Source organism: Podarcis filfolensis, assembly GCF_964270895.1.
Source record: "Podarcis filfolensis genome assembly, chromosome: 6".
In the NCBI taxonomy this organism is placed as follows: domain Eukaryota; kingdom Metazoa; phylum Chordata; class Lepidosauria; order Squamata; family Lacertidae; genus Podarcis; species Podarcis filfolensis.
In genome coordinates, this window is record NC_139609.1 from 79,302,760 (window position 1) to 79,321,832 (window position 19,073).

Consider the following 19,073-nt stretch of genomic DNA (forward strand, 5'->3'; position numbering starts at 1 on the left):
ACATTGAGCCCTATGCCTCCATGCCCATCACTTTATGTGTGGTGCATATGAATACAGATGTGCAAACATTTTCATGAGCTGTTTTAACAGCAAGCATCAGATATATACAGCATGGCCTATGGAACAAGTAGAATACTTAAAAGGCTCAGTTGTGAATTGCAGTCACTCACATTCTTGAATTTCTATATGGGCCTCAGACACCCAGGGATAATAATACCTATGTTACTGGTTTGCTGTAAAAACTACTAAGTGCTACATAAATGCTGTTATTATCTTCTCTGGCACCTGAAGCATGGTCCAGAACAGTTCCAATTCAGATCCATGTAAGAGAACTTCATTTACCCATTGTGTCTGCCTGTCCAACACAATAAGCTAGCGCATTAAGAAAAAGGATTGCTTTGGTTAAGCTCTTTGTGGGCTTCCAGATAACCATGAGGCCTGCCAAAGTCCCAGTTTTTAGATTAATCACTTGCATCTGCAGAACCTGCCTGTTGTTGACTTTGGTTATGCAGATGGGAGCAGGCTAATGTTGCTAAGCAACAGCAGTACAGAGAGACAATATTGCATCTCTGGGTCTTCTCTCTCAAAACCTTTGGGAGGCAGAATGGAGGGAGATGGGATGCTTAATGCACCCCCATAAAGGAGCTGATCGCCGAAGAATTGATGCTTTTGAATTATGGTGCTGGAGGAGACTCTTGAGAGTCCCATGGACTGCAAGATCAAACCTTTCCATTCTTAAGGAAATCAGCCCTGAGTGCTCACTGGAAGGACAGATCGTGGAGCTGAGGCTCCAGTACTTTGGCCACCTCATGACAAGAGAAGACTCCCTGGAAAAGACCCTGATGTTGGGAAAGATGGAGGGCACAAGGAGAAGGGGACAACAGAGGATGAGATGGTTGCACAGTGTTCTCGAAGCTACCAGCATGAGTTTGACCAAACTGCGGGAGACAGTGGAAGACAGGAGTGCCTGGCGTGCTCTGGTCCATGGGGTCACAAAGAGTCGGACATGACTAAACAACAACAACAACAAAGGAGCTGCACACACAGGTGGATACCCAGACTTCATATGCTGCTGCAGTAGCAAGAAGAGGGTCCCCAGCCTACGGAGAAATCCCGACAGGTGAACCTGTCACCATGATGTCACTCAGCAATGGACCAGCACATATGGAATTATCGGTCTGCAATAGATGCCTAGGAGGAAAGGCTGCAGGTGGATAATTAGCCGGGGGGGGGGGATGTCTTGCGCAGGGTTAATTAAGGGGCGCAAAGGGACAGGGCTGATAAATGGGTCAGTGGTACATACCAGGAACTGGTGGCAGAATCCACCTCCAGGGAGGCAAGACCTGCTCAATTCATTATGTGTCATAGCCAATGTGGACCTGCCACTGGTGCTGCGGGTAATCCAATCCAACCAGCACCTTATTACTACTCATTTCCCAAATTGTGCACACCAAGAATAAGGAAGAGTGCCCAGCACTCCCTCAGGCAAACTGATAATAGTGCACAGTGCGCTAGGCTACCTCACCTCAGGACAATTGTATTAAGGTGTCGTAGACACACAGTGGCTTTCACCAGTCAGTGGCCAAATGTGGTGGTCTTATCCAGCTCAGCTGCACTGAGGGACCATCCTCAGGGCCTGCCCAACATTATTTAGCTCTACCTGAGGTGGAGCAGCAAATGCTGCCCACCAGCGCCGCAAACTCAGACAATATTCCTAGTACTAGTGATTAAGCACAGAACTGGCTTTAAGGAAGAATCTTGTTCCAGATCGGTAGGTAGACCAAACATAATCTACACTACTGCTCACCTGCCTCTTCTTTCCAAAGGACTCAACTCAACATATGAGTTCCTCAAACCCAAAGAACCGAGGCAGGACCCTAGCTGAATATTTGCTAGAAGGCACTGTATATCCCAGGCATAGGCAAACTCGGCCCTCCAGGTGTTTTGGGACTACAACTCCCATCATCCCTAGCTAACAGGACCAGTGGTCAGGGATGATGGGAGTTGTAGTCCCAAAACATCTGGAGTTTGCCTATGCCTGGTATATCCTATGGATTTATACATGCTTTCTCTCCTCCTCTTTTTTGGCTGCATTACCCACTAAGATTTACTTGTGTATCCTGATCAATTCATATCCCTCACCATCTGCTGCCCTAGACAGCTGCCTCTCTTTGCCTAATGTTAGGGCTGGCCCTGAAGTAGGTGGTTGGCCAGACCAAACACCTCAACTTAAAGGAGTGAAGAAAAGCACAGAAACAGGAAGTTTGTGGCAGAGGAGAAGTCATTCCATCAGATTAGAAACTTTTAGTTGCCAATGGATCAAGAGGTCAAGGAATTTGGGAAGATGGGGTGCCTACGGTACAAATATGTGAATTCTTCCAGATTCAGAAGGGAAACGGGTAGATGTTACCCAGAACTAATTTAACAAAGCTGAACATATATTAAATCATAGTAGACTTTTAAAAGTGGCCAGATGTTTTTTCAGGAAAATAGTATTTGTATAAAAGCCTATTTGTTCCTAACAAATTCAGAACTGAAGACGAGAACAAAGAGCTGGCTGATATCAATCTGAGCGCCACTTCCAATGTCACATTTTTGTTCCATGAAGAAGTACATTTGGAATAACACAAAACACAAAACAGAATGTCACGAGTGTAAAATCTGCATGGATTTCATTCAAAAAGTCTGTAAACGCTTTTTGCAATCAACTTCTGAGATGTTTCCTGAAAAGCCCTCATCATTGTGAAATAACATTTTACATATTCACTCTTCCATTGCTTAAAAATATTATGGAAGAATCTTCCTGGCATGATTAGGAAGAATCAGAGTGACATAGCAAACAGTAAAGAGATCCTTTGAATGTGTGTTTAATTTGTGTGCCAAGGGATTGCAGAAAAACGGCAGAATGTGGTACTAGGTAAAGAATGCCAGCTTTCTTTAAAAACAATAAAATAATTTCTAGTTCTTGAGGCTGTAAAGACATGCTTGAAAATGTGCAGCAATGCCTGGTGAACTTTCAAAAGCCAGAATAATACTGAATAAAATATCCTCGGACAAAATAGGGGTTCTAGTGCCTGCCCATGCCCTTTGCCAACAAAACCAGAATTATGCAGAATAATAGGGAGGGGGAACCATTTCAGAGTAAGTAAGATAAAGGATAAGTGATTCGGATTTGCACAGTTGGGATAATTTGCACAGGTCACAGAACTTCTTATGGCACAGCATACAGATTGCCTGGGTGCTGAGTTTTAGTTTAGGACGGACTACCCTATCTATTAGGATGCGGGTGGCACTGTGTCTAAACCACAGAGCCTTGGGCTTGCGAATCAGAAGGTCAGTGATTCTAAAAATGTTACATGGAAAAAATACGAGGCATTACACTTACTTCTGTAAAACAAGAAAATCCTTAATAATAAAAAAAGAAGAAGGTCAGTGGTTCGAATCCCCGTGATGGAGTGAGCTCCCGTTGCTCAGTCCCAGCTCCTGCCAACCTAGCAGTTCTAAAGCATGCCAAAGTGCAAGTAGATAAATAGGTACTGCTCCGGCGGGAATGTAAACAGCGTTTATGTTGTTTATTTTAAAGTTATGCTTTTAGCTTCACTTTTTTTTGTATTGGATCAGATTGTTATCAGGTGTGTGTCTTCTTTGCTGTCTGTTTTGTTGTGTCTTCAGCCTGTAAACCAGGCATAGGCAAACTCGGCCCTCCAGATGTTTTGGGACTACAACTCCCATGATCCCTAGCTAACAGGACCAGTGGTCAGGGATGATGGGAATTGTAGTCCCAAAACATCTGGAGGGCCGAGTTTGCCTATGCCTGCTGTAAACCTTCATCGTGTATAGTAATACAGGAAGGTGGTATACAAATTAAAAGTGAAATGAAATGAAATCTAAAAGCTCAGCAATGAGAATGTGAGCGCTACCTGGACAAGATGGACTGTTTTAAGAAGTGGCAGAGAGATATTTCTAGATTTGTCTGGCAGGGCAAAAAGCCCAGAATAAAATTTAAGATATTAACTGATACAAAGGAAAGGGGTGGATTTGCCCTGCCAGACTTTAAACTTTACTATGAATCAGCAGCCTTTTGCTGGTTGAAAGAATGGCTGCTTCTGGAAAACACAGACATTTTGGACTTAGAAGGTTTTAACAATGTATTTGGATGGCATGCATATCTGTGGTATGACAAGGTCAAAGCGCATAAAGTATTTAAAAACCATATCGTCAGGAAAGCATTGTTGAACGTTTGGATAAGATATAAGGACTTCTTGGAAAATAAAACCCCAAGGTGGCTGTCACCAATGGAAGCAAAAGCCCAGAAAAAGCTCAATATGGAGGCCAAATGGCTGAAATATTGGGAAATTTTGGGACAAGAGGGAGATAGACTGAAACTGCAGAGTTTTGAGAAACTAAAAAACAAAGTGCGAGATTGGCTTCATTATTATCAGATAATGGAGGCATATAATTTGGACAAGAAAATTGGCTTCCAGGTGGAAAAATCAAAATTAGAAACAGAACTGTTAGAACCCAAAACTAAGATTTTGTCAAAGATGTATAACTTGCTGTTGAAATGGAATACTCAGGATGAAACGGTGAAATCTGCTATGATTAAATGGGCACAAGATGTTGGACATAACATTATGTTTGCTGACTGGGAACAGTTATGGACCACAGGTATGAAGTTTACGGCATGCAATGCCTTAAGAGAGAATATTATGAAGATGATATACAGGTGGTACATGACCCCAGTCAAGCTTGCAAAAATCTATCATTTGCCCGATAATAAATGTTGGAAATGTAAAGAAACTGAAGGTACATTCTTTCACCTTTGGTGGACGTGCCCAAGGATTAAGGCTTTCTGGGAAATGATCTATAATGAAATGAAAAAGGTATTTAAATATACCTTCCTGAAGAAACCAGAGGCCTTTCTTCTCGGCATTGTCGGCCAATTGGTGCCAAAGAAGGACAGAACTTTCTTTATGTACGCTACAACAGCAGCAAGAATACTCATTGCAAAGTACTGGAAGACACAAGATCTACCCACTTTGGAAGAATGGCAGACGAAGGTGATGGACTATATGGGATTGGCAGAAATGACTGGCAGAATCCGAGACCAGGGAGAAGAGTCGGTGGAAGAAGATTGGAAGAAATTCAAAGATTATCTACAGAAATATTGTAAAATTAATGAATGTTAGAATGATGTTGGATAGAAATTAAGTGGTTTCCAGCTGTAATGCTTTAAGAGAATATGAAAAAAGGGTTATAAATAGGTAAAAATCTAATGGTAAGGAATTGCTGAACCAACAATTTGAAGTGGAATACAAAAAAGGGAGGTATGAGGAGGTCCGGGAAACAAGCTAAAGGAAAATAAGCAATGGAAAATCTGTGTGTTTTTAACTATTTTTATTTTGTATTTTTGTTATTTTTTTCATTTTTATTGTAATACTTTAAAAAGTCTTAATAAATATCTTATAAAAAAAAGAGAGAGAATGTGAGCGCTACCGCAATCAGACTATTACTATTGGTTCATCTAGCTCAGTACTGACTATAAAGACTGCCGGGGGGGGGGGGTAAAAAATGTATTTCTATTAGGCACCCTGTTCTCCCCACCCCTCCCTCCCTGGAGAGCATCAGGCCACCAGAGGGTTTTCCAAATGGTCTGCAGCTGCTGCGCTGGCCTGGAACCATATGCCGGATAGCTTTGTAGTATCAAAAAGCAATTAAAGAGCCCAAGAATGCAATAAAAGGCATTACTGCTAGGTTTCAAATCTTCGCGAATTGAGCCGACGGCTCTCCTGTTCAGCAGGATTTGGGTTGGGTTCATATTTAAAGCAGTTTCTTAAGGCCAAATGGGAAAGAAGGGCAAATGGTCAAAGCAAGTTTTTCTTCAAAGGTCAAGACAAAGATTCCTTTGCAAATTGTGTGCTTCTATAGTCTCAAAACACAGAGAGATTTCCCTCCCTACCCCAACACTGAAATGTTCTATGGGCAGCTTTCCAAGGAAATGACGAAGGGATTATCTGTCAGGCAGTGGCTTACCAAGAGGCTTGTATTCTGCTAAATCACGGCCTAGTGTAACATTTAAATGTAGTCAGTACTGGCAATTACAAAAATAAAAATAAAATAAAATAAATTCTGTAGTGTGCATTTGAAACTATAGAGCTAGTATTTGCAAATGGCTCCAGTGTTCCGAGGATGTAACACTTTTGCTTAATTTGCCTATTTCTCCCCTCTCTTGTGATCTCTAGCACACCTATGATTCTGCACCTGTATATACTGTACCTAGTATCATTTACATACTTTATGTCCCAAAATATTCAGAATCTGCCAAGCCTCAGATACTGAGTTTCAAACAAAGAATGCAAATTTAACAACTTTCTGCAAAACAGGAACATTTGCCAAAAAGAGAGCGCGCTGCATGCACGCAGAATTAGAAATATCTTTGAGTTGTTCCTGAGCATATATGCAACCATCACAATTTACACTGTGCGACTACCTCCAATATATAATGCACTTTGTAGACTTGTATATCTGCCCAATGAATGGCGACTTTTGCAAACAGTGAACATCTACCAGCAAAATTACAAGAGTGGATTTATGAAATTTGTCCTCTAAATGTGTTCACATACTAGGGGAACAATTGGTGGCTTATGTACATTTTTTCCCTTAATACATCAGACCAATGCACTATGTGGGTGGCAAAGGCAGACTATGCTGGTCTTGAGTTAAGGAGCCATATATTGTCTGGATCAATCTGCCCAACTTTTATGAATCCACTCTTGTCAGTAATATCCTTTATTGTGAACATCCTGGGAAACTATAGATTGATAGCATGGCTGGCTTTGAAGGTTTTAGCTCTTCTCTTCCCATTCATTCCCATAATCCAGACCACCGTGCTTTGGCAATGTGCACATAGTCCTCCTGCTCGGTGACTGTGGTGGCAGTGTTTAAAAGACCACATTATCTGCACATGTTTGTTATAAATGTGCATCCTAGCAAAAAAAAAATCACTATCACACAGATGCTCACACACATGGCTCCATCTTAGAGGTGTCATTTAAACCACCAATATATTTCTGCAGCCACTGCTGGTGAGATTTTGAAAGCGGGGAAATTACAAGCTTTATTGACCAAAATGTACTACCCCATAAGTTGTGTTGCACTTTTGCTCTCTCACTTTCTCAACATGGCCCACTGTGTTGGGCTTTCCTTAATTTATTATCTAGATCACTAGTGTGCAGACTTGTGTTAAAGGCAGATAAAACTAGTGCTATTATACAGGTGATACTAATTTCCAGTTGACATAAATGCTTTTGCCTTGACAAATCAACTAGATGTGCCATGGGAGATTGGTGACCAGAAACTCCTGTTGCTGTTGTTTTTAACTTCAAAGCAGCTATGAAGGGCTGTTAATTTGGTCCTGGATAGGGGATGCTTAACCATTTCATCCTACGCTGTTCTCTGGACCTAAATTCCCTACTCCCATCCCAAGTTATTAGCTCTGCAGGAGGAAAAAAGCCATGTGCAGATGCTTGTTGTTTGATGCTGATCTGAAAACAGCTTCCCTGTGGTTAACTTCATGTCTTGCAACACAGTATGCCGCTCTGGGCCAGAGGGGAGCCTGCTGTCTTATCACTTAATTAAATTACTCTGAAAGAATGCCATATAAAGGAACTAAACGCCTAACAATGCACAAAAGCAGTTTCCTGCAACAGGAATCACAGAAGATCCTCAGTGGCCTTCTAGATGCTACTAAAATGAAATAACCTCCTGTATGTTATTTTTGGGGCACTTCAAAGCACCTCCTAATGCAGAAAAGGCGAATGTTTACAAATGCCAGGAGGTTTCACCTCTGCGTGTGACCCTCGACGAACAGACTTCACCACAATGGCTTTGTTCTTGTCTTCTATGTCGAAGCCATAGTCATCCTCTTCTGGCAAAACCTTGGAAAGGAGGAGAGAGAGAAAAATAACTTTGACAAACCTGTGAGCTGTTTCACCAACCAATTAGTTTGGTCCTCATTTGTGTAATTGTTGGTTGCTGTTTCAATGGCATGGTTTGTATGTCACATTAAACCATTGTTTAAAACAAACTATGGTTCAATGTGAACTCACAGCTTGCGGCTCCATGCTACAGTAAAGTTCTCATTGCATTCCACTTCTGCTGGCTTGTTGTGATATCTAAACCAGATCTCATGGTTTGTTTCCTCAAAACAAACCATAAGCAGTAAGCCAAGAACAGACCTTGGACCACTTGTGGTTTGTTTGGAGAAAGCAAACAAACCACGAATCTATGTTTGGATGTCATGACGAACTAAACTCTGGTCTGTTTCCCAGTGATGCAGTAGTGGGGTAGGAACACAGCAAGAACACTTCAGTAGCACCATCACACTGAATGTTTACATTCAACCATTGTTATTTTTTAACATGTGACATGTGAACCAAGCTAGTGTCTTCTTTCTTCCTGATCCTTAACATGAATTGAAAACAAAATATTGTTTATTTATTTCCAGTTCTTATCATGGTAATATGTGTGTGTGTGTGTGTGTGTGTGTGTGTGTGTGTGTGTGTGTATTGTGGAGACCTTACACAGAAAGAAATGCTAACAGTTGTTCTTGCGACACAGCATGCATTGAAATGCAGGATTAATCTATGGGCACCCAAGATTGAGGACCAAACCAGATACAACAGTGGCAGATAGGTGCTTCATTGAAACATGGAGGTGAATATGTCTTATAATAATAGCAAAAGCAGCACAAAGGAGAAAGATGTAGAACTTTTTTGCCCTTCCGCCACTTGTCTCCCCGGAGCCCATTGCCTCAAGCACTTTTCTCCAATCCTGGCTCATTTCCAGCATTAGATCACAGAATGGAGAATTGCATCTGGAGCAATTAACCACAGAGAGCCTAAGGCCCAAGAGGGAGAATGGATAGCATCGCACTCCCCCACAATCTTTTTACAGTTAACACACACACAGAGAGAGAGATGTGCACAGACTTCACATGTGAGCAGGGTGCACACATGAATAATGGTCCTGCCCCATTTAGCTCTGGCCTCCAGTCTTTTGACTTGTAAGCCAACGTGACTGCTAAGCCCAATGCAGCCCACTAGCCATGTATTGTGTCTCAGCTGCCTGAGCCTGGAAAAACAGGCAGGATGCTCAAAAACCCAGCAGGTTACATTTGGTTTGCCAGATCAGACAGAAAAAAAGTAAACAGTCAGGAAAACTTCTCATAAACATGTTGTCCCACTCTGCCCCTCTTCACTGTCCCAGTGGGGGGCAATAGTGAAGGTTCATGGATACAAAAGCAGGGAGAGGCTTTCTCTCTTTCTCTTCCTCCCTGTCAACCAATCACTGTTGCTAATAGGGTGACAGAGTTACTATGGGCAAGAACCTCCTTTAGACCCTTGAACCTCATCATCAGAGTATTAGGAAGTATGATGAGGTAACAGGGAGAGAAGAGGAAGACAAAGGAGTGGGATAATGTTCTCTGTTCTTTTCTGCATCTGAGTGAAAGGAAGAGTAATTTTGTGTTTGGGGATGGAAGGAAATGTGGACTTTGAGAGATGCGGGAGCGTGGTGGAGATGGCAGTGGGATTCTCCACAAGCTCAAATCAAAAATTTGAGCAGAAGGAAAATTTTGGCGCTTTGGAAGCTCTTTTTGATTTTGAGGTATGCTTCAGTCTCCAAATTCCACTTCCAACCTTGACTAGGAAGAAATTCACTAGCCTCTCTAGTCTCAACATCTCTCATTTATGTATGTTTCAACTTCCAACCAAATCCCCCTTCCCTTCCCTGCCCACCCCCCCCCCCATGTGAGGCTGCTCTTGAAAACTACCTGGAAACTTCCATTTATTCAAAATGAGGCAAACTGCATGTTTTCATACGGAAGAGGCTCCCAATGCATTTCTGTATATTTTTCAAGGTGTCGCTCTTAACCTTTAAGACTGCAAGTGAAATTGATGGTGAGGATAAGCAGGGCACTTCCAGCAGTGGCCCCCACATAATGAAACTCTCCATAGAGAATACTAGCAGTCCAGCTCCATAAAAATGTCAGCACGGGTGTTTCTACTCAGCAGTATCTGGGGGGTTGGACTGAATCTTAACCTGAGGTGACTTAATCTATGGTGACTACTCTGCTTCAGTTTTTTGTAAGTTGCTTAGATTTTTTAAAATTTCGTGTTAAGCAACTAAGAAATAATGAAATAATATGTTCTCTGTTTTGTGTTTTTGTCCTATAAATTGCCTAGCAGGATTGGCTGAATTTGATAATAAAATTCTAATAAGAAACAAAATTTAAATTTGCAAGATTGCATCAAACCTTTACATGATCCGCTAGGTAATAAACATCACAAGAATGTTGGGTTAGGGTTTGGGCGGCGGAGTTTGCTGCAATTCCTTTTTTCAGTGCTTAGAAGATACAAAGGTGATTATGTACTTGTGGGTCAGTGCTATTAGCTCACCAGTTTCCTTTTGTTGCAGCAGTTCATTATGGCAGAAGATTAAGGAAACTAAGCCTCCTTCCTGGCAGGAGTTGAAATATACAAGACAACACTACCTCTGGCTCCAAACAAGCAAGACAATGCCGATTCAGGAGCCGGTGAAGTTAAGGGGAGACAGTGCAGAAGAAAAAACCCTGCTTACAAAACAACACTGAGCAAGTCTGTTCACCACAAAGAGCTCACCGCTCACTGGTGAAGCACTAGCCTTACAAGTGGCCCAGGTTTCATCTTCCAATACAATCCACCCTTTGTGCCCATAAGTTCTGGAGCCAATTGAAACTGGATGGGGACCCATCTGCTCCAGCTTGCCATTTTTCATTTGGAGAGGCTACAGGGGGATTGCCTGCCTGCCTGGCTGAAAAAAAAAGGATGCTCACAACAGTGTTTTTTCAAAGCAATGGGATGCGAGAGCTGTAATTAGCTCTACAATTTGACTGGATTCATGTGGGGAAAGCCCCAGGAAACCTTGACCCTTGGGCAAGCTAAACAAAGCAAAGTACTTTTAATACTATGTCTTGGTCATTTACTGTGGCTTAAAATAGTTTCAATGAAAATAACAGTTTAACCTCTCTTCACATTTAAAGATGAAGTTAAAAGGGAAAAGCAATTCGCCACAAGGCCGAGTAACGTTGCTGTTTTTTATCAGGTCCTCCGCCAAGGCATAGGGGTGTTGGGAGATGCCTATGCCCTTAAAAAATAAGTTTTGTTGAGTAACCATCAATCTGCTTTTCAGTGAGGATCTACCCATTAAGGGTCTTCTCCTTATGCACAAACTCTGTGTTACATTGCTGTCAGGTTGTCAGGATACTTTCTAAGGCAGATTTCCCCAGCCTGCCATGTTGGCTGTGGCTGAAGGGTGTTGCAATTCAAAACATTCAGAAGGCACCAGGTTGGGGAAGGTTAAGGTAAAGCACCAAAGGACTGGGGCATGATGATGAATTCTGCTATGGAGAAAGGGCCCTGGACATTGCCCTCCTGCATATTAGTTTGAAGCAGGCCAAAATGCCTGGCTTGATCTCCGTTGAAATGTAGTGCCGCTGCTGCAGGGGCTGTTCACTAGCCACCTCCCTTGTGAGATTGACAGCGCAACCTATTCATGTCTACTGGGAAGTCAGCCCCACTGACTTAAATGGGACTTGCCCCCAGACGTGATGATGGCCACCAGCACAGATGGCTTTACAAGCGAATTGGGCAGATTTGTGAAGGATAAAGCTCTCAGTGACTACTAGTCATGGTGGCTATATATTGCTGTATGCCTCTTCCTGCAAGCCACCAGAGAGCATGAAACTGAGAGCACTGATGGTGTCATGCAAGTGGGCTGAATTAGATGGCCCTTTAGTCTAATGCAGCAGGGCTCCTCCTAAGGTAAGTCTATAGCAGGGGTCAGCAAACTTTTTCAGCAGGGGGCCGGTCCACTGTCCCTCAGACATTGTGGGGGGCCGGACTATATTTTGAAAAATAAAAATAATGAATGAATTCCAATGCCCCACAAAGAACCCAGAGATGCATTTTAAATAAAAGCACACATTCTACTCATGTAAAAACACGCTGATTCCCGGACCGTCCATGGGCCGGATTTAGAAGGCGATTGGGCTTCATTAGTTTGCATACCCATGGTCTATAGACTGCAGCTTCAGGCACCAGGCCAATGTTGTTGTTACAGTGGAACCTTGGTTCCCAAACAGCTTAGATGCCGAACAAATCAGCTCCCGAACGGCACAAACCCAGAAGTAATTGTTCCGGTTTGCAAACGTTTTTTGGAAGCTGAATGTCAGGCGCAGCTTCTGCGGTTTCTGATTGGCAGCAGGAGCTTCCTGCAGCCAATCGGAAGCCACACCTTGGTTCTCAAACCATTTCAGGAGTCAAATGGACTCCCAGAATGGATAAAGTTCGGGAACCAAGGTTCCACTTTATTTGCCCATGCTTTCCAAAAATAATAATAATTAAGAGTGAGGCTCTTTAATACACTCTGTTTCTGAATTATTATTTTTCTATTGTGGTTTTACCTTGCTGTTTTACTTCATGTTTTATGGTGGCTTATTATTACAGTATTTTAATTTAAATGGTAGATCATAAGTGCTTTCAATAAACACACGCATAAAAATAAACAGGGCTACTGGATACTACATAAGTTGCCGTCTCTGTAGAAGGTCTATTTGTTTCATGATGAAACTTCCCAGATCAACCCCAGAGTCTTTACATTCCAGTTCTGAAGCCATCATTTATGAACAACAAAAGAGATATCCTAACACTGGTACATTTTTAGTATCTGGAATTAGGCCTAAGATTTAATTTTCCTGAACTATGTAGAGAATTTTGTATGTTTTTCCAGCATTTCATGTTTCATGCCAATGAACAGAAACAATTGCACAAGCAAACGAAATTAAGTATTTGTTTGAAGAGTGTTTGCTTCACACTGGAACAATTTGCCTTTTGGCATCTGCACATGTCACTTGGCAGAAAACATCAGCTGTTCTTTCCAGTGTTAGGTCAGAACAGGGGATAAAAGACAAGGGGGAATAGAGAGGCAGTCGATTTCTCCTTATGCAATTTGGCATCTGTTGCAAAAAAAACCCAAACATAGCGCATTTCAAAAGCCACTCGACTGAGACAATCCATCTTGTTTAAAATTCAGAAGGAACGTAGTGATGGATAAAGGTGCAGATGATGTAATTCATCCTTTCCCAACCTGGTACCCTCTAGATGTTTGGACTGCAACTGCCATCAGCCCCAGCCAGAACAGCTGTGGAAATCACCACACTGGTGAATGCTCCTGCAAGGCAAGGCAGCATCCCAGCCTAGAAACCAAAGAATTCTAACTGTTCCTTCCTGTTCAGGACCCACTGGAGAGGACACACCAGAGTGCATTTTGCCAAGAACCACTTCAGACGCATAGATGACCTTCAACCTAGATCTGCCACAGAGTATGCAACTCAACAGGGAGCGATCCCTGATGAAATTAGCTCTCTGGTGAAGTACCTACAGTATATGACGAGCACGTTTTCAAACATGTTTGCCTGCAAATACCTGTTTGTCACAGTCTACATTCTAGGACACATGCTTAGAATGTCCTAGATGCACACCTGAAAAGGTAATGTGTGAGGTGGCACAAAATGGGACTTGTGACCCGTTTGCAAAAAAGCCTGGCTAAAAATAATTGGTCAATAATTCCTCCGAATTGCTTATTTGAACAGGACTTTTTGTTTGTTATTTAATTCTTTTAATCTGCCCTGAATTGCAGATGGAAAGGCACAGTTAAAGCCTTTCAAATTGTTGTTGTTGTTGTTGTTTTATTAACTGCCCTGAACTTCAGTTCGCTGGAAAGGCAAAAGAAAACTCTTTTAATAGGAACAACAATATTTCCCCTTATATATTGACTACCAAAGATCATTTAAAGAACCTGCAGTTAACTGGCAAAACAGAGCATCAGCTGAAAAGGTTCATGCTTGTGAAACTTTTGTTCCATTTGAAATCCCCAAGAGTCTCTGCTTCACTGCAGACCTTGAAGTAGGCCCTAAAGATCCATTTGTTTACAAAAGCCTTCTCTTAAATGATGATTATATTCTGTTGCAGTATATGTATTTTAATTGCATTCTTAGTGTTTTATGGTTTTAATTACATATACCATGCATGGGTTTGGCTTTAAAAAGCAGCCAATGAATATTTCTAAACATATATAAATAAATCAGATCTGTAGACAATGCATAGCAAATGAGAAATATGTCTATTTTTTTTTTCAAATTGGGAGGGAAGGGTGGGTGGCCATTGCGGAATTGTTCTTTTAACAACCTCCTGGTATTAAGGGACTCGGCAATACGTAGTATGATACAGTGCACAGAATGCAAGTTTGAAAACTCATTTTCTCTCTTTGCTAGCTGCAATCAGCAGTGTGGCTGGAGGGGCAGAGGCAAGGAAGCAGTGGGAAAAGAAACAACACTGCGGATATGCATGTCTGCTGCAATAAGAAAAATACAGAGCAGTAGCGTAAGGGCAGCTGAAGCCATCCACTGGGATACACTTATTCTCCTTAATGGACCTCTGGATCCTTTCCCATGCTTTTTCCAGGCACTCTTTACTGCTCTTCCATTTTGCTATTATCCGCAAAGAGTGTGGCACAGGCCCACTGTCAGGAAATAAGCTTGTTTAGACAGAAAAAGAAAAAGGTAATCAAGACTTATAAAATGATCCATTCAAAAGTGCAACAGAATGGAGCTAGATCTTATAGAATCAGAATAACAGACCTGAGATACCTAGAAATACAGATGCGAATAGAAAACAAGTGGAAAGGAAGTCACTGCTTTGTGCACACATGGTTAAGAAGCTCTAACACACAATCGACATCAGTTCTGTAAGTGAAAATGCCCTCACATTGTGTTCCAAAATACAGTGGTACCTCTACTTAAGTTCACCTCAGGTTACGTATCCTTCAGGAAGCAGCACCTCCAGTTGTAAATTCCTCGGGATCCAACCAGATCCCGTTCACAACCGGAGGTACCGCTGTAATCTCTTCTTGTTTTCACTTAAAACTGGTTTAAGAGACATTAACGACCCAATCCCACAGAGCTGCTCGTGGATCTATTTATCAGTTGTCAGTATTCCATGACACACTCTGGAATGACCAAAACACATAAGTTTGGATGGAGTAATGCATAGATTTGATTCTCACTGTATGAAGTCAAGGGGGATAGGGAGGCTAACCACTCCAGATATGTTCCTGAACACGGCCCTGTGCACCCACTATCCATGCATAAGGCCACTGCTTGGAGAAGGAGAGAGCCTCTTCCCAAAGTAACTTGCACTGGTGGTGCTGTTCCATTCAGTGTGTTGTCTGCAAAGGGATACTAATGAATGAGTCATTAAACATGTGGAAAGGGAGCTTGTTCATGGGGAAAGCCTAAATGGATTGAGTGGGTCACATGCAGAAAGCATGGATATCAAGGGTCTGAGGCAGATGCACATACAGAGTTGGGACAGGACCAGCAGCACTCTTCCTTGTTCATGTGATAGCCAATTCACAGATTACATAAGATCAGACAAACAACATGTTAACATTGCAGGGAGACGAAACTGCAATATATCTCTTGGCAAAGACTTGCTTCTTCCCCCAAGAGCTTCAAGACATACACACACAGTCATAATGATGGGCTTTTTAAAAAAAGAAGTAGTAAGTGTGTCAGAAGCTCTTCCTTACCAACAAGCTTTTAGCTAAGATGTTTTCAATCAGCTTGAAGTCGTTTCGCAATGGCTTGCTCTTGGAACTTGTACCTTCCATCTCCTCATCAGCATGAAAGCGGAAATACTGAGACTCGTCTTTGAATTCGCTCTTCTCCAGAACTTGAAACCAAAAAGTGGGAAGCAGGTAGATGTGTCAGTACATGCCAAGCACAACAGGAATATAAAAGCAACATTGCCATTTAAAGCAATAACAAACAGATCACCAACATCAACAGACAATCATATATTATTTGTTCTTACAACTATCTAACCCACTAGTCTGATCCTCCCAATGCATGAAGTTACATGGTAGGATTCTATATATCCACTTTTCTCTTGCAACATAGATGGAATTGTTTTTGGTTTAAAGGTGACATGTTGCAACTCATTTTGAAGCACACAGCTTTCCCCCCCCCCTTTTTTTGTCTCATCAGTGGGAACTTTCTGAAAGGGCAATAAATAGGGTTTTTTGAAAAAAAGAAAAAGAAAAATCACTGTAAAAAAAAATCACACCTTGCTTTGCATATGAAAAAGGCAAACATGAGTACCAGATGGATGCTAAAGAGCCACGACCCCTTCCCTCTGAATCACATCTCTCCACTCTTAACACCTCCACAGAGTTCTCTGCTAGCACTTTTCCTATCCTGCTAGTCCCAGTAGGACAAGCATGCTCTCCTCTGCAGTAGGTCTGACACACTGTCCCTGCAGACTGGCATGAGTCTAGGCTGTGTGTAGCTGACACAGAATTTGAAATATCCAAGGGAGGACATGAAACAACGGCTGCTTTTCATCCATGTCTTGGAAGAACTCCAGTTAGTAAACATAGGTCCATTGTGAGGTTTCCAAAGGCCAGCCAACTCCATAGAAAGATAAGAGAATGGCCATAGAACTACATTAACTTCTCAGCTGTGTCTCTTCTCCTTCAGCAGTGTTTTGTTTTTGCTTTAACTATTTTCTTGGCTGGAATTCATTGAACCAGAGAGGTCATGTCCTAATATACTCCTTCATCTTCTGGGGCCATGCCACAGGTTGCAGCTATAACAGCTGACGTGTGGAAGAAGTATAATAGAAATCTGTAGACGGCTTGCTAGAGTCAGTTGACCCATAACCTGCTAGACTTTGGCCACCATCTGTTGTTGATACTGCACCACACTTGGACCAGTGTGATCAGCAGAGTATGCACAGGTCCAGCAGAACATCAGAGTTTTCATGCTTTCCAGTAGTCAGTTCCCAATCCATTCTCAGTTGAGAAAACTCCTTTCCCACTCAGTTCAGACCCTCCAATTGTCCCTGTTTTACAGGGATTTACAGAAGTTGTCCCAGTTTCTGATTTGATCCTGGAATGTCCCTATTTTCATTGGAGAAAAGTTGGAGGATATGGAACTATGCGACTTCCGAGCCGAGATAAGTAACTATACAACCTTTAGAAGACATCTGAAGGCAGCCCTGTACAGTGGTACCTCTGTTTACGAACTTAATTCGTTCTGGAGGTCTGTTCTTAACCTGAAACCATTCTTAACCTGAGGTACCACTTTAGTTAATGGGGCCTCCCGCTGCCAGCACGCAATTTCTGTCCTCATCCTGAGGTAAAGTTCTTAACCCAAGGTACTACTTCCAGGTTAGGGGAGTCTGTAACCCGAAGTGTTTGTAACCCGAGGTACCACTGTATAGGGAAGTTTTTAAATGTTCTATGCTTTATTGTGTTTTTATATATGTCGGAAGCTGCCCAGAGTGGCTGGAGCAACCCAGTTAGATGGGCAGGGTATGAATAATAATGTTGTTGTTGTTGAAGAGGACACCCCTATTTTCATTAGAGAAATGTTGGAGGGTATGTCAGTTCCGTTCAAAGTATAAAGTGTTTATTGTCTTATGTACAGGACAAGCATGAACACCCTAGCTACATTAACTTCAAGAGATGCTGGTACATCATGAACTAATCTACTATAATAAAGTTATTCTGGTCTTAGGAGTAAACCTTGTAAGGGTACAAGTATACAGAGAGATCCATTAGCACTTTACCTTGCAAGCTCACCATACTATACTGAACCCATACAGCATGTAACCTTCAGGTTCTATGCTGATCCCTTGCACTGAGCAGAAAACCTCTTCTCAGTGAATACCTGACACTCCTGCCAATGATGCAGAATGCAGCCTTGCCTTTGCGCATACACACATTCCTTAGAAAAAGGGAGGATGGGTGAGTCATGTTCCAGACATTTAGCCTTGGACTGGTTCTAAGCCACTCAGTGCAGTTGATGTTCTAACTCTAAACAGAATCCAGACATGGGATCTGGGCTGCTCCAAACTATACCAACATGGCTGTTGCATGCAACCTGATAGAATCATAGAATTTTACGAGTTGGAAGGGACCCAAGGGAATGCAGGAATCTCAGCTAAAGCATCCATGACAGATGGCCACCCAACCTCTGCTTAAAAACCTCCAAGGTAGGGGAGTCCACAACCTCTCAAGGGAGTCTGTGCCAAACAGCTCTTACTGTCAGGAAGTTTTTTTTCCAAATGCTTAGTCGGAATCTCCTTTCTTGTAACTTGAAGCCACTGCCTTGAGTCCTACTCTCCAGATCAGGAGGAAACACCCATATACTACAAGCTGCTCTCTGTTTTATTCCCTTTGTTTTCTGAGTTCGTCCTAAACAAAAGCACTATATATGAACACACCCTGTGGTCACCTCTCCATTGCTGTGACATTTGGTCTAACTGAACAAAGAACAGAGTAGAAGGAAAGTGCATGTTTGTGAGTGGAGACAGTTCTAAGTTCAATACCTAGAATACAGGCCTGGCGCAAGAACGCAGCTGCCAGCCTTTGTTGAGGGCCCAACTTGGAGCCAGTCCTGGCAGCATCTCAATGTAAATGATCTTAGGCAGGACTGACGGAAAGGGCCCCTACCTAAGACCATGGAGGGTAACTGCAGGTTAGCAGGGACAAAATGAACCAGTGGTCTAATAGTATACAATAACATCTTATATAATGAACTCCACCCACTACTGATGTAGAAAAACTAAATCTCAGCTATTACCTGCTTATCTTCTTACTAAAACATACATACTACAAGCCATGTAGTCAGAAAGACACAAACACACCCTTGATTCAAAGAGAACATTTGGAAGAGTAAAAATGATTAAGTTTTCACACATGGAGGTTCAAATTGTAGGGTTTGCATTTTTAGAAATAGCTTTCTTTTTATAGCTCTCAAATGGATGTCTGGGGCCACTTCAGTGTCTAAAATACAATAGCAGGGGTGGGAACAGAAAAAGAAGAGGGAAATGAATGACATTAATCAAAAGCTGCCTGACAATGGGCTCAGGGTCTGAGAGCTGCACCATGAACAAAGGAAAGGTGTAGGG

General features: G+C 42.2%; 1 protein-coding gene across 1 annotated transcript in view; it reads right to left on the minus strand.

The window, feature by feature from the left end:
• Window positions 1-19,073, minus strand: part of PREX1 (phosphatidylinositol-3,4,5-trisphosphate dependent Rac exchange factor 1) — a 217,866-nt gene that overhangs the window by 38,601 nt on the left and 160,192 nt on the right. The window contains exons 16-17 of the mRNA XM_083618315.1: window positions 15,688-15,830; window positions 7,845-7,937 (exon numbers count right to left, since the gene is read on the minus strand). Of these exons, the coding sequence (XP_083474441.1) occupies window positions 7,845-7,937; window positions 15,688-15,830 (236 nt within the window). The remainder of the gene's footprint in view (window positions 1-7,844; window positions 7,938-15,687; window positions 15,831-19,073) is intronic.